We start from the raw sequence: 14,669 nt of genomic DNA on the forward strand, positions 1-14,669 counted from the left end.
ACCCTAGTAAAATGGGCAGGTCTCATTTTTATGTAGTTATAACGTAACTGTTTAAATAGTGTGAAATGTAGAATCACTTTAGTTGTGTTTAACCACCTGAGGGCGCTCAAGGACAAAATTAAAAAAGAGCTGCTACAACGGAGTAGTTTTATTTTGTACGAACTGGCCCAAGGGCAATAAATAGCTCAGTGGTTCCCAAACTGTGTGCGGCGCCCCTGGCTAGTTTTGATGGCACACCAGGGAGCCGCGGCGCACAGATTGGGAACCACTGCCCTAACCTGTACTTTTGTTTCCACAATTGGTCCACCCTGGCATCCAGGTAAGCCCCTTGTAACTGGTACCCCTGGTACCAAGGGCCCTGATGCCAGGGAAGGTCTCGAAGGGCTGCAGCATGTCTTATGCCACCTTGGGGACCCCTCACTCAGCACACACACTGCTTGCCAGCTTGTGTGTGCTAGTGAGGACAAAACAAGTAAGTAGACATGGCACTCCCCTCAGGGTGCCATGCCAACCTCACACTGCCTATGTAGTATAGATAAGTCACCCCTCTAGAAGGCCTTACAGCCCTAAGGCAGGGTGCACTATACCATAGATGAGGGCACCAGTGCATGAGCACTGTGCCCCTACAGTGTCTAAGCAAAACCTTAGACATTGTAAGTGCAGGGTAGCCATAAGAGTATATGGTCTGGGAGTCTGTCATGCGCGAACTCCACAGCACCATAATGGCTACACTGAAAACTGGGAAGTTTGGTATCAAACTTCTCAGCACAATAAATGCACACTGATGCCAGTGTACATTTTATTGTAACATACACCCCAGAGGACACCAGGCATGTTGCTGGCCACATGGGGAAGAGTGCCTTTGTCACTCTGTGGCTAGTAACAAAGCCTGTACTGGGTGGAGGTGCTTCTCACCTCCCCCTGCAGGAACTGTAACACCTGGCGGTGAGCCTCAAAAGGCTCACCCCCTTTGTTACAGCACCACAGGGCACTCCAGCTAGTGGAGTTGCCCGCCCCCTCCGGCCACGGCCCCACTTTTGGCGGCAAGGCCGGAGGAGATAATAAGAAAAACAAGGAGTCGTCACTGGCCAGTCAGGACAGCCCCTAAGGTGTCCTGAGCTGAGGTGACTGACTTTTAGAAATCCTCCATCTTGCAGATGGAGGATTCCCCCAATAGGGATAGGAATGTGCCCCCTCCCCTCGGGCGGAGGCACAAAGAGGCTGTACCCACCCTCAGGGCTAGTAGCCATTGGCTACTAACCCCCCAGAACTAAACACGCCCTTAAATGTAGTATTTAAGGGCTCCCCAGAACCTAGGAACTCAGATTCCTGCAACCTAAGAAGAAGAGGACTGCTAAGCTGAAAAACCCTGCAGAGAAGACGGAGACACCAACTGCTTTGGCCCCAGCTCTACCGGCCTGTCTCCCCCCTTCTAAAGACACTGCTCCAGCGACGCTCTCCCCAGGGACCAGCGACCTCTGAATCCTCAGAGGACTGCCCTGCATCTAGAAGGACCAAGAACTCCAGAGGACATTGGCTCTGTTCACCCAAGACTGCAACTTTGTAACAAAGGAGCAACTTTAAAACCACTTGCGTTTCACGCCGGAAGCATGAGACTGGCCACTCTGCACCCGACGCCCCCGGCTCGACTTGTGGAGAACAAACAATTAACAAGTAAGGAATAGCATGCACAGAGTCCAAGGGTTCCCCTTAGAGGTAAAATAGTGGTAAAAATAGATAATACTAATGCTCTATTTTGTGGTAGTGTGGTCGAGCAGTAGGCTTATCCAAGGAGTAGTGTTAAGCATTTGTTGTACATACACATAGACAATAAATGAGGTACACACACTCAGAGACAAATCCAGCCAATAGGTTTTGTTATAGAAAAATATATTTTCTTGGTTTATTTTAAGAACCACAGGTTCAAATTTAACATGTAATATCTTGAGTGAAAGGTATTGCAGGTAAGTACATTAGGAACTTTGAATCATTTCAATTGCATGTATACTTTTCAAGTTATTGACAAATGGCTACTTTAAAAGTGGACACTTAGTGCAATTTTCACAGTTCCTGGGGGAGGTAAGTTTTTGTTTTACCAGGTAAGTAAGACACTTACAGGGTTCAGTTCTTGGTCCAAGGTAGCCCACCGTTGGGGGTTCAGAGCAACCCCAAAGTCACCACACCAGCAGCTCAGGGCCGGTCAGGTGCAGAGTCCAAAGTGGTGCCCAAAACGCATAGGCTATAATGGAGAGAAGGGGGTGCCCCGGTTCCGGTCTGCTTGCAGGTAAGTACCCGCGTCTTCGGAGGGCAGACCAGGGGGGTTTTGTAGGGCACCGGGGGGGACACAAGCCCACACAGAAATTTCACCCTCAGCAGCGCGGGGGCGGCCGGGTGCAGTGTAGAAACAAGCGTCGGGTTTTCAATGTTAGTCTATGAGAGATCAAGGGATCTCTTCAGCGCTGCAGGCAGGCAAGGGGGGGGGCTTCCTCGGGGAAACCTCCACTTGGGCAAGGGAGAGGGACTCCTGGGGGTCACTTCTCCAGTGAAAGTCCGGTCCTTCAGGTCCGGGGGGCTGCGGGTGCAGGGTCTTTTCCAGGCGTCGGGACTTAGGTTTCAGAGAGTCGCGGTCAGGGGAAGCCTCGGGATTCCCTCTGCAGGCGGCGCTGTGGGGGCTCAGGGGGGACAGGTTTTGGTACTCACAGTCGTAGAGTAGTCCGGGGGTCCTCCCTGAGGTGTTGGTTCTCCACCAGCCGAGTCGGGGTCGCCGGGTGCAGTGTTGCAAGTCTCACGCTTCTTGCGGGGAGATTGCAGGGTCTTTAAAGCTGCTCCTTGAAACAAAGTTGCAGTCTTTTTGGAGAAGGTCCGCTGTCCTCGGGAGTTTCTTGTCTTTTTCGAAGCAGGGCAGTCCTCAGAGGAGTCAGAGGTCGCTGGTCCCTTGGAAGGCGTCGCTGGAGCAGAGTTCTTTGGAAGGCAGGAGACAGGCCGGTGAGTTTCTGGAGCCAAGGCAGTTGTCGTCTTCGGGTCTTCCTCTGCAGGGGTTTTCAGCTAGGCAGTCCTTCTTCTTGTAGTTGCAGGAATCTAATTTTTCTAGGGTTCAGGGTAGCCCTTAAATACTAAATTTAAGGGCGTGTTTAGGTCTGGGGGGTTAGTAGCCAATGGCTACTAGCCCTGAGGGTGGGTACACCCTCTTTGTGCCTCCTCCCAAGGGGAGGGGGTCACAATCCTAACCCTATTGGGGGAATCCTCCATCTGCAAGATGGAGGATTTCTAAAAGTTAGAGTCACTTCAGCTCAGGACACCTTGCCGCCAAAAGTGGGGGCCGTGGCCGGAGGGGGCGGGCAACTCCACTAAGCTGGAGTGCCCTGTGGTGCTGGAACAAAGGGGGTAAGCCTTTGAGGCTCACCGCCAGGTGTTACAGCTCCTGCCTGGGGGAGGTGTTAGCATCTCCACCCAGTGCAGGCTTTGTTACAGGCCTCAGAGTGACAAAGGCACTCTCCCCATGTGGCCAGTAACATGTCTCGAGTGTGGCAGGCTGCTAGAACCAGTAAGCCTACACGGGTAGTTGGATTAGGTTTCAGGGGGCACCTCTAAGGTGCCCTCTGGGGTGTATTTTACAATACAATGTACACTGGCATCAGTGTGCATTTATTGTGCTGAGAAGTTTGATACCAAACTTCCCAGTTTTCAGTGTAGCCATTATGGTGCTGTGGAGTTCGTGTTTGACAGACTCCCAGACCATATACTCTTATGGCTACCCTGCACTTACAATGTCTAAGGTTTGGCTTAGACACTGTAGGGGCACAGTGCTCATGCACTGGTGCCCTCACCTATGGTATAGTGCACCCTGCCTTAGGGCTGTAAGGCCTACTAGAGGGGTGACTTATCTATACTGCATAGGCAGTGTGAGGTTGGCATGGCACCCTGAGGGGAGTGCCATGTCGACTTACTCGTTTTGTTCTCACCAGCACACACAAGCTGGCAAGCAGTGGGTCTGTGCTGAGTGAGGGGTCCCCAGGGTGGCATAAGACATGCTGCAGCCCTTAGAGACCTTCCTTGGCATCAGGGCCCTGGGTACCAGTTACAAGGGACTTACCTGGATGCCAGGGTGTGCCAATTGTGGAATCAAAAGTACAGGTTAGGGAAAGAACACTGGTGCTGGGGCCTGGTTAGCAGGCCTCAGCACACTTTCAATTCAAAACATAGCATCAGCAAAGGCAAAAAGTCAGGGGGTAACCATGCCAAGGAGGCATTTCCTTACATCATGCGTAAGTCAGCTGATGTCCTCCAGCTTCCCACCTTAGAGGCAAAAACTATTGTTGTGAAGGAAGGGCTTGATCAGAGTCCAGCATCTACTGAGCCCCTCCCACCCCCAATGAGGCACTTATAGATACTCTCTAAGGGACTTGGGGCGAAATCTTGCTCTGGCCCCAGTCAGTCACCACATTGCGAGACAACACTGCCTGGGTTACCCAACAATTTTTGCCCAGCGCCTCCCCCTCCCCTGAAAGATTGGTGCTGCAGGTGCCTACAAGTCAGACACAAATTCCTGTCAGAGTACTTCCATTCACCCCCTTTTTACCCACCTTTGGTATCCAAATGCATAGAGACTTTTGGAGAGGTGGTGTTTTCTTCCACCAGTTTAGCTCTCAGGTCTGCCAATGCCTGCTGGATGGCTATTACCACTCTTTGATATTTGGTAGCTCAAGTCGTCACAAGTGTCCCAGTAGATCTGTGGCTGCCTTCTGACCCAAGACAAACTGCACAGTTGACACGCATCCAAGTTCACAGTTTGGTGTGGCTTGGATACTAGAGTCCATTGAGGGCCTTTAGCACGAGTGTTGCTGTTCACCACCATGCCTGACTGGTCCGTGGGGTTTCCTGGCGCTGTCCAACCATTCATTTTGGACATGGCATTTGACAGGACTCGCCTGCATTGAGGCAAGGCAGACTCTGCTCTGGAAAGGTTCAAAGAGCAGGGAAGGGCACAGCACACTGCCTGGGCTCACGTGCACCGCTTAGTCAGCAGCATCAACCCTACTGTTCCTTTCCTGGTTTCGGCAGAGGTGCCTCGCCCTAGCTGCCAATTTAACATCCGCATGGTGCCCAGCGGTTTTGCACTCACTGTGCCCCCGTAGTCGAGCCACTTTGTCGACTTCCCCACCCATTAATACCCACCCCCAGTTGAACCCCACCCACCAAAACCCTTTAGCCTGCTCTTAGTGGTGCACAGCCCCCTGGTTGTAGGCAGGATCCAGTGATTCTTGCCAGGCTGGCATGCCATAGCAACATAGGACCAATGGGTCCTGCCGCTAATTCACAAGGGGCCCGTCCCCTCCTGGCTACTCCACTGCACCTTCTACCTTCCCCAGAATAACTGATGGACTGTCTCTTTTATAGCAGGAAGTGAAAGCCCTTTTGTCTACATGGGCTATCGAGAGGGTGTCTGCTTCATAGTTGTTACTGCTGCTACTTCCTGGTGCCAACAGAGGACTGAGGCCTTTGTACTATTTTAGACCTGTGCCCTCTCAGTTCCGTGTTCTGCAAGGGCAAATTTAAGATGTTCACTGTGGCACAGATCCTGTCTGCACTGGAGAATGGATGGTGGTATTGGACCTGCAAGGGCACCTGTTTCCATACACCCATCCTACAGGCCCATCGGCACTACCTGAAGTTCATGGTGGGACTGGAGTATTTTCAATTTGCTGTGCTCCCCTTCAGTCTTAGCTGTTCGCAAAAGTGAAGACTGATTGCAGCTCCTCTTCGCCATCACCCGTCTGTAGCACTGAAGACTTTCTACAGCGAGTTTTGTAGAGTATTTATTCATTAATTTTTTTAATTTATTTTTTAGCTTCACAGGTTTTTAGCGAAAGGTGTATTCCTAAAAGTAGTGAAAGTCCGCAATAAATCCTTGCAAAGCAAAAATGTAGAGCTTCAAAACCATAGACTCAATTAACTAGAATTACAATTAAAAGAAATATTGAACGTTCCTGGTGCGTTCTTGTAGTCTGGTGATATCTGGGGAGTTCTGAGTTGATGGTGGGTCCATCAGAAAGATCCCAAAGTTAGGTAATTTTGTCTCTGTGATGCATCTACTAATAACCAAACACAAGCAGCAATAAATGCTAGCACTTTGAATTGTTTACTTGGATAAATTGCTAAAAGACATTCAAAGCTTTTCTAGTTTGGTATTTTGGTATGAGCTATTTGCATGCTGCCGCAGGCACCCAGTGTTGCATTAACCCAGCCACTGGCATCACTATGGCTTATTTTGGAATCCGCAACAGTTGTGCATGTTCTGTGATGACAGTTCTGTGCACTTAAGTCATGAATTATGTAATAAGTTTTTAACAGCTGCTTCAGTGTTGCACAGTACAGGGTTCTGTATCCACACTTCCTTACCTCTTGCATTAATGTTTCTTCTTTCCTCAGTGTCTCTGGAGAATGGTGCGACTTCTTCCCGAATCAATAAACAATCTCAACTTGGATAAGATCCTTCTGGACATCCACAACTTCATGAAAGTGTTTCCTAAAGAGAAGCTGAAGCAGCAGAAGGCGGAACTCCCCATCAGGACGCTGAAGACGCTTCTGCACACCCTGTGCAAGCTCAAGGGAGCGAAGGTCTGTGTGTAAAATCTTTTTCCATGTTCACATTCACTACCCTCCCGCTAACATCCAGACGCTAGTGTTAAAGCACTTCTCAATGTTTGAATGCAGTGGTTTGGCTTAGCTGTCTGTTCTGTACATTGACTTGTAATGAGTTATGACTGCTAGTAGTCTGGCTGTAAAGTTCCCACTTGTGAATGAGGCAAGATCAGAAACAGTAAGATTCAGTTATTATGGCGGATGACAATGTGGTTTTGGACAATAGATTGAATAGGTCGGACTCTTGTAGGTCTTTGGGTACACCCAAAGCGCAATGTTTTTTAAAGAGAATGATGAAAGACCAAGGTCTGTGTGATATTTGGCGGAAGAAGAAAGGGGAGGCTAGAGCCTTCTCCTTTTTTAATAAGAAATATAGCCACGCGTCCCGTATCGATTATTTCCTAGTCGATTAAAGGTTGTTGGAAAACGTTGAAGTCGAATATCTGCCTCCACGTTTGTCGGATCATGCGGCAGTAATTCTGCATTTGTCTGCTCCACAGAGAAGGCTGGTTAGGAGGTGGACATTGGAGCGTGCACTATTATTAGATGAAAATGTCTTGCTGCATGTACGTAGGGAATCCGAGGCCTTCTTTAACATTAACATAGGGTCGGCACCATTATCAGTGGTTTGGGATTCTTTTAAGGCGGTAATACGAGGGGTGCTCAAAAGTATAGCATGCTACAAATATAAAGTGTTTAGAGACAAAATAAAGGCTTTAGAGCAGGAGACGCTGTTAAAAACCGAAGTGTTGGTTGGTAGAGGGATTGGGTCGCAGGAGGAGGAGACTGGAAGAGTGGAATTGGCTGAGTTAAGATCGCAACTGGCTGATATTTTGCAGGCACGCATTGCGAAAAGATGGGAGGTCAGCAAATTAAGACACTTTGAATATGGGGAAAACTCAGGGAAGCTTTTAGCTTGGAAAGCCAAATCAGTTCAGGTTAGGAGCCAGATTAAGGAAATAATGATTGAGGATACAGGTGAAAAACTGATATATAGGGAGGATATTGAACGTGGGTTTCAAGATTTTTATGTATCTCTGTATACGGAACATGTGGATGGGCAAGTAAAGCGGGTAGAAAACTGGCTAGCTCAAGATACCTTGCCACAGATTTTGCAACAAACTCGGGAATGGTTAAATGGCCCTATTACGGCTGAGGAGGTAAGGGCGGCCCTAGCGGGGGGGCAAAGACGGGAAAGCTCCGGGCCCCGATGGAGGTGTATAAAGTCTTAGGGGACCTAATAAACCCGATTTTGTTGGAATTATTTGGTAGAATCTTTTTTAATGAGATAGATATGCCTCTCTCTTGGAATGAAGCGGTTATCACGTTGATTTTGAAGCCGGGTAAAAACCCGACTAACCGTGCATCTTACAGACCTATCTCACTTTTGAATAGTGATTATAAGCTATTTTCTAAAATTATAGCTGACAGACTAAATAAAGTTGCAAATAACTTAATACACTCAGATCAGAAGGGCTTTTCAAAAGGTAGATACCTCCACGAGTTGACTTACGAATTGATTGGGGCAATAGACCTTGCGGTATCACTTGATTCCCCTTTGGGGATTATTACAATTGATGCAGCTAAAGCCTTCGATCAAGTGAATTGGGATTATCTAAAGTTTCTGTTAAGGAAGGCTAATCTGGGAACTAATGTGTGTGGGGTAGTAAATCAAATCTATAAGGCCCCCACCGCCAGAATATTAGTGAATGGGAATCTTACCGGCCCAATTGTTATTGCAAGGGGTACTAGACAGGGTTGCCCGTTATCCCCTGTACTGTTTAATTTGTATATGGAGCCTTTTGCAAGAAAGATTCGGCGGAACAGGGTGATTTCCCCTTTCCGTTGTCAGGGCTGGGAGAAAAAATTATCTCTGTACGCAGACGATCTTCTGCTTTTTACTGATAATCTTTCAACGGCATTCCCTGAGGCTATTAGGCTTGCGGAAGAATTTGGCAAGATTTCAGGGTATCAGGTGAATGTAGAAAAAACAGAGATAATGGCATGGAATATGGATTATAAATCAGTCCATTGTAAGAAGGAAATCCGATATTTGGGAATTTTGATACCTCAAAACATTGATCAACTAGTAGAGAGGAATCAGGTTAAATTACTGCTGGAATGTAAGGGCCTATTAAAAGGCTGGACCCATCTCCCTTTGTCTATTATAGGCAGGGTTAACTTGGTAAAAATGTCTCTTCTCCCAAAATGGAATTTTTTGTTCAACTTCTCCACTCCCTATGCAGAAAAAATATATAGAAAAAATGCAGTGCCTAATAAGCGATTTTATTTGGAACTCTAAGGGGGTTAGAATTTCAAGGAGAAAGTTGAGGCGGCGTAAGCAAAAGGGAGGTTTGGCATTACCGGATTTGCAATATTATGCTTGGGCTTTCCTTTTAAAAAACTTTAGAATTTTTTCCACATCGGACTCTACAACAGTTGGTCTTATGTTCAAAACAATGGCTTCTAATATTAAGGGTACGTCAACAAACTTTATTTTTAAATTTGGGGACCCCAAATTCTACAAGAAGATAAGGCTGAAAATTATGCGGGGCCTAGCGGAATGTTGGTATCGGATCAGATGATTAGTAAAACTAACCTATTATAACTCCAATGCACCTATATGGGATTCCCCGGGTACTCCAGAATGTTTTCAAGACATACTAGCGCTACCGTTAAAACAGGCGAGAGTAGAGCACTGGGGAGAGTTGTTTTTTGAAGGAGACCTGCTTTCATGGGAAGAATTAGTGTTACTAACGAGAGGAGCCTTGTCTAGGTGGAAATATTTGCAAGTTAGAGAATGGGCCAAAGGGATTAAGGAAGGTGTGGGTAAGAACAACCCTTTGGATGTGATTACCCCGTGCCCTTTAATAGGCCCCCACAAAGTGTCAGCTTGGTACTGGGGGATCCTGGAAGGGGTAGATGGCGATTTTGACCTTCCTGCAAAATTGTGGGGAGATTGTTTTTCGGAAGAACTGCTTGAAAGGTGGTGGAAGGAGTCATTAGCACTGCTCCATGGTACAGTGAAACCCGCTGTGCTAAAGAAAAAACATTATTACACGCTACATAGAGCTTACATTTCCCCAGATAAATTATCTAAAATGAAAGGAGGCCAGGGGGTGAACTGTTCAAAATGTGGGCTGGCCCAAGCTACAGATATTCATATGTTTTGGGAATGCTTGGATGTCCGACATTTTTGGGAAGAAGTATGTGGAGCAATTTCGAGTATTCTGAAACTGAGAATAGAGGCCTCCTTAAGGTTGATAATTTTCGGGCAAGCCCAGGATTGGTTGGGACGGCCTGTTACGGTGAGAGAGAAAAAGTTAGTATTCTATGCAATAGTGTTGGGGAGACGAGAAATATGCAGGAAATGGATGTCGACGGCTCCGCCAGGATATGCAGAATGGCTTAGAGATATATTAAGTATAGCAGATTTGGATCAAGCTATAGGGGGAAAGGATAAGGTGCGAGGGGATTTCTGGGCACCATTGTTGGATTGGAAAATAGATCACTGAGGGTTGTAACTTTACTTTTATTTTTATTGTTTGTTGAAATTGATATGGTTTTGTCATTGGTCCGATGATTACACACCCTACTCTGAAATCCTTGGGGACTTAAGATAGTCTAAGGATTGGTCGAAGAGAGGGTAACCCCTGGCCGAAAGTAACTTCCCATGTGTCGGTTGACAAGCAAAGGGAGCTCTATGCACTGCCTAGGGTGAATGAGGACTAAAAAATAAATAAAATAAAAATCAAACAGTGGCTGGATCAGGCCACCAAGCTTAGAGGGTTAAAATCAGTCCATTGTAGATCTGTAAGACTACAACCTCAAGGGCCAAGGTAGGAATCCACAGTGATGTTTCCCCCACCGCGCATGATTCCTCCAGGACGGTACCTTCTCCAGATTCGTATGCAGGTTATTGTTCCATACAAAGCACAAGTTTTCTACCTTCTACAGTTAATTTTCTTACAAAAGCACTACGGTCTTTAACACTTAAAATAGACTTGTTGTTTAAAAAACAAGCATGCAGGAAGCGTTCTGCTCTTTACAGAAGTCTGTGGTCCTATCCAGGAGGAAGGAGTAATAAAGTGCAGTACCAGCTGATGTTATGCTGTTTTCAACACGTTTATTTCCATTGTTATTTTCCACTTGGATTAACAGAGCTGCAGTCGTAGATGCTATAGTCCTAGTACAAGGTGGAAGTGGCATGGCATTTGTTTTCAGATTTATCATGCGGTTTGTCAAGCTATCAAAGATGTCCCTTGGATTAACTTTTGCATACTGTATCCTATTTGTGGGCCGTTTAGACTGGTGTAGCTGCTGATCATACTAGTAATGTTTCTGTATTTCCAACCTTGGTGTCTCGTTTATAGTTTAATCTAAACATAACCCATATGCTAGTTACAGACCTGCCAAAAACAAGTGTCAAACAGTAGAACATAGGGGCACTCAGATTCAATGCCAAGATACTCTGTTAACGGAGTACGTATTCATAGTCTGTAGTGAAGGGAGAAAGAATGATCAGACATCCCAGGACGTCACACCTATAACCGATACCTTGTGCATTTTTCTGGGTATTGTGTGTACGTTTAATGAATATATTGTAAACCAAAATGTCTAGAAATTGTGTGAATATGCAAGGATCTGACATAATTTTCTACCTTAAATGGATAATTCTTCCTACAGATTCCTCACCTTATATCTTTCATTCTGGATCCAGAAACCTCTGGCATAGCTCTCTGGTAGCAACAGCAGTCTTTGGCATAGATTCAGTACCAGAACCTCAGTCCTGGTGACATCAACCATGCATCAGTTCTGCTTTTCCCATGCCTTTCAACAGGGCTCTGTAGCCTGTCATCAGCTCTGAGGGGAGGAGGTTTTGCTTTCTAAATTTGTAGGAAAGTGCCCTTTTTTTTTTGCCATGGTTACCCCAGTTTCTGCCTGATCTCAGTGTGTTTGACTATGTTCACTGGGATCCTGCTAACCAGGACCCCAGTGATTCTGCGGTCTCCTTCAAATTTGGTTGCTTCTAACCTTTTCTCCCTCCCTGTATGTCCCTAGTATATGGTACCTGGGGCTTTGGGGTTCGAGCGGATCCCTATGGGCCTCAACTGTTCTGCCACCCATAAGGAGCCCATGCAAAGGGTTCTGCAGGCCTGCCATTGCAGTCTGCATGAACTGTGTGCACGCACCTAGTTTCACTACAGGTCACTGTAAGTGACCCAAATGATAGGCCCCCTCAGCCCAGAGGGTAGGGTGCAGGTACCTGTGTGAGGGCACCCCTGCACTAGCAGAGGTGCCCCCACGAACTCTAGCCCCATTTTACTGGACTTCGTGAGTGCAGGGACACCATTTTATATATGTACTGGACAATAGGTCACTACCTCTGTGCAGCTATGCATTGGTACCACCAAACCTGGGCATGTTTGGTATCAAACATTTCGGAATTATACCCCAATACTGTTGCCAGTATTGTAAGTATGATTCCTTAGAGGACCCCCAGCATTGCTGCCACCAATATTACAGGGTTTTTCCAGGCAGCCCAGGTGCTGCCACCAATCAAACATGTTTCTGCCCTCCTGTCCCTTGAGAAGCTCAAGCCCAGGAAGGCAGAACAAAGGATTTCCTTTGGGAGAGAGAGGTAACATCCTCTCCCTTTGGAAATAGGTGTTACAAGCTGAGAGGGGTAGCCTCCCCAAGCCACTGGTATGCTTTGAAGGACACATTTGGTGAGCTGCTTGCAAAAACCAGTCTACACCTGTTCAGGGGCCCCCACTCCCTGCTCTAGTGCGAAACTGGACCAAAGGGAAGGGGAATGGCCAATTGGTCCCCTCTCTCCACAGGTCTCTATCTTCATTAATCCACCGCTGATTTCTTGCCGGCTCTTCTGGGTGTCTTTTCTTTTGGTACCTTGGTACCGAAAAAAGCAGCTTCGGAGCTGAAAAGAAGCTCTTACACAGAAGAGCAAGGACTTTCCAGCCAAATGAAGGAAAGACATAGATTTGAGCAGGAATTAAGTATGGAAGAACCGGACCATGCACAAAGGAGGTTACATATCCAGTAAGCGACTGATAAAATACAAACTTTATCTCCAATCAAATCTAAAAGGGAACTTGCATTTCAGGAGACAGAAATGCAGCCTAAGGCAAAGATGGTTAGAGACAAATCACCACCACCAAGGGTATCACCACAACCGTCCCCACCGCACTCACCACAACTGTCACCAGTGGGAACGCCTCCAATGCAGTCACCCACACATACAGGGATGACACAGGATGATGCTGATGCATGGGACTTATATGATGCACCAGTATCGGATAACAGTCCGGATTATTATTCAGCAAAGCCGTCACCTCCAGAAGACAGTACTGCATATACGCAGGTACTATGCAGGGCAGCTACGTTCCACAACATAACAATGCACTCGGAGCCAATAGAGGATGATTTCCTGTTTAACACCTTAGCATCCACCCATGCTTCCTATCAGTCTGCCAATGCTCCCGGGTATGCTCAAACACGCAAAACAAGTCTTCCAGGAGCCAGTTAAGGGAAGGGCTATCACGCCTAGGGTTGAGAAGTACAAACCTCCCCCAACAGATCCTGTGTTCATAACACAATAACTTACACCGGACTCAGTGGTTGTAGGAGCAGCAAGAAAGAGCAAACTATCAATCGTCAGGAGACTCTCCACCGCCTGACAAAGATAGCAGAAAGTTTGACGCAGCAGGCAAATGAGTGGCAGCACAAGCAGCCAATCAATGGCGGATTGCTAATTCGCAAGCCCTACTTGCTCGCTACGACAGGGCACACTGGGACGAGATGCTACACATCATACAGCACTTGCCCAAAGAACATCAGAAACGTGCTCAACAGGTTGTGGAAGGACAGGCCATATCTAACAACCAGATAAGGTCCGCACTAGACTCAGCAGACACGGCAGCACGAACGATCAACACAGCGGTAACCATTCGCAGGCATGCATGGTTAAGAAGCTCTGGATTCAAGCCAGAGATCCAACAAGCGATGTTGAACATGCCATTTAATCAGGAACAGTTGTTTGGGCCGGAAGTTGACACAGCAATTGAGAAGTTAAAAAAAGACACAGACATGGCCAAAGCCATGGGCGCGCTCTATTCCCCACAAGTCAGAGGAATCTTTAGGAAACCACAATTCAGAGAAGGTTTTCGACAGCAAACATCAGAGCCTTCCACCTCTCAAACCAGACCCACCTATCAGGCACAATATCAAAGGGGAGGGTTTCGTGGTTCCTATAGAGGACAATTCGCAAGAGCAAGAGGAAGGGGAAAGTGCCAGGCAGCCAGACCAAACAGTGACTTCAATGTAAAAAAAACTCCAACACTTATCACCAGTGGGGGGAGGCTAACCGCATATTATCAAAACTGGACACATTACCACACACGCATGGGTCCTATCAATTATCCAACATGGTTATTGCATAGAATTCACAAAATTCCCGCCAGATGTGCCACCAAGAACACAATCTGTCCAAACAACACTTAGACCTATTACAAATAGAGGTCCAAGCACTATTACAGAAACAAGCAATAGAGCTAGTACCCAATCATCAGAAAGGAACAGGCGTCTACTCACTATATTTCCTAATTCCCAAAAAGGACAAAACATTAAGACCTATCTTAGATCTCAGAACACTGAATCTCTTCATCAAATCAGACCACTTCCACATGGTAACACTTCAAGACGTGGTTCCCTTACTAAAAAAGGAGGAATACATGACCACATTGGATCTCAAGGATGCGTATTTCCACATACCCATCCATCCTTCTCACAGAAAATACTTAGTTTGTAATGCCTGGCGTACACTTTCAATTCAAAGTGCTACCTTTCGGGATAACAACGGCCCCAAGGGTATTCACAAAATGCCTAGCAGTAGTAGCCGCTCACATAAGGAGACAGCACATGCACGTATTCCCATATTTAGACGACTGGCTAATAAAAACCAACACTCAACAACAGTGTCTTCTTCACACGCAATACGTCATAGAAAC

General features: G+C 46.8%; 1 protein-coding gene across 6 annotated transcripts in view; it reads left to right on the top strand.

Moving 5' to 3' along the window:
• Positions 1–14,669, top strand: part of CKAP5 (cytoskeleton associated protein 5) — a 627,586-nt gene that overhangs the window by 552,129 nt on the left and 60,788 nt on the right. For all 6 annotated transcript variants that reach the window (XM_069221686.1, XM_069221689.1, XM_069221691.1 and 3 more), the window contains one exon: positions 6,430–6,618. In XM_069221686.1, coding sequence (XP_069077787.1) covers positions 6,430–6,618 — 189 coding nt within the window. The remainder of the gene's footprint in view (positions 1–6,429; positions 6,619–14,669) is intronic.

The sequence above is a fragment of the Pleurodeles waltl genome, chromosome 3_1, assembly GCF_031143425.1.
Source record: "Pleurodeles waltl isolate 20211129_DDA chromosome 3_1, aPleWal1.hap1.20221129, whole genome shotgun sequence".
NCBI lineage: Eukaryota > Metazoa > Chordata > Amphibia > Caudata > Salamandridae > Pleurodeles > Pleurodeles waltl.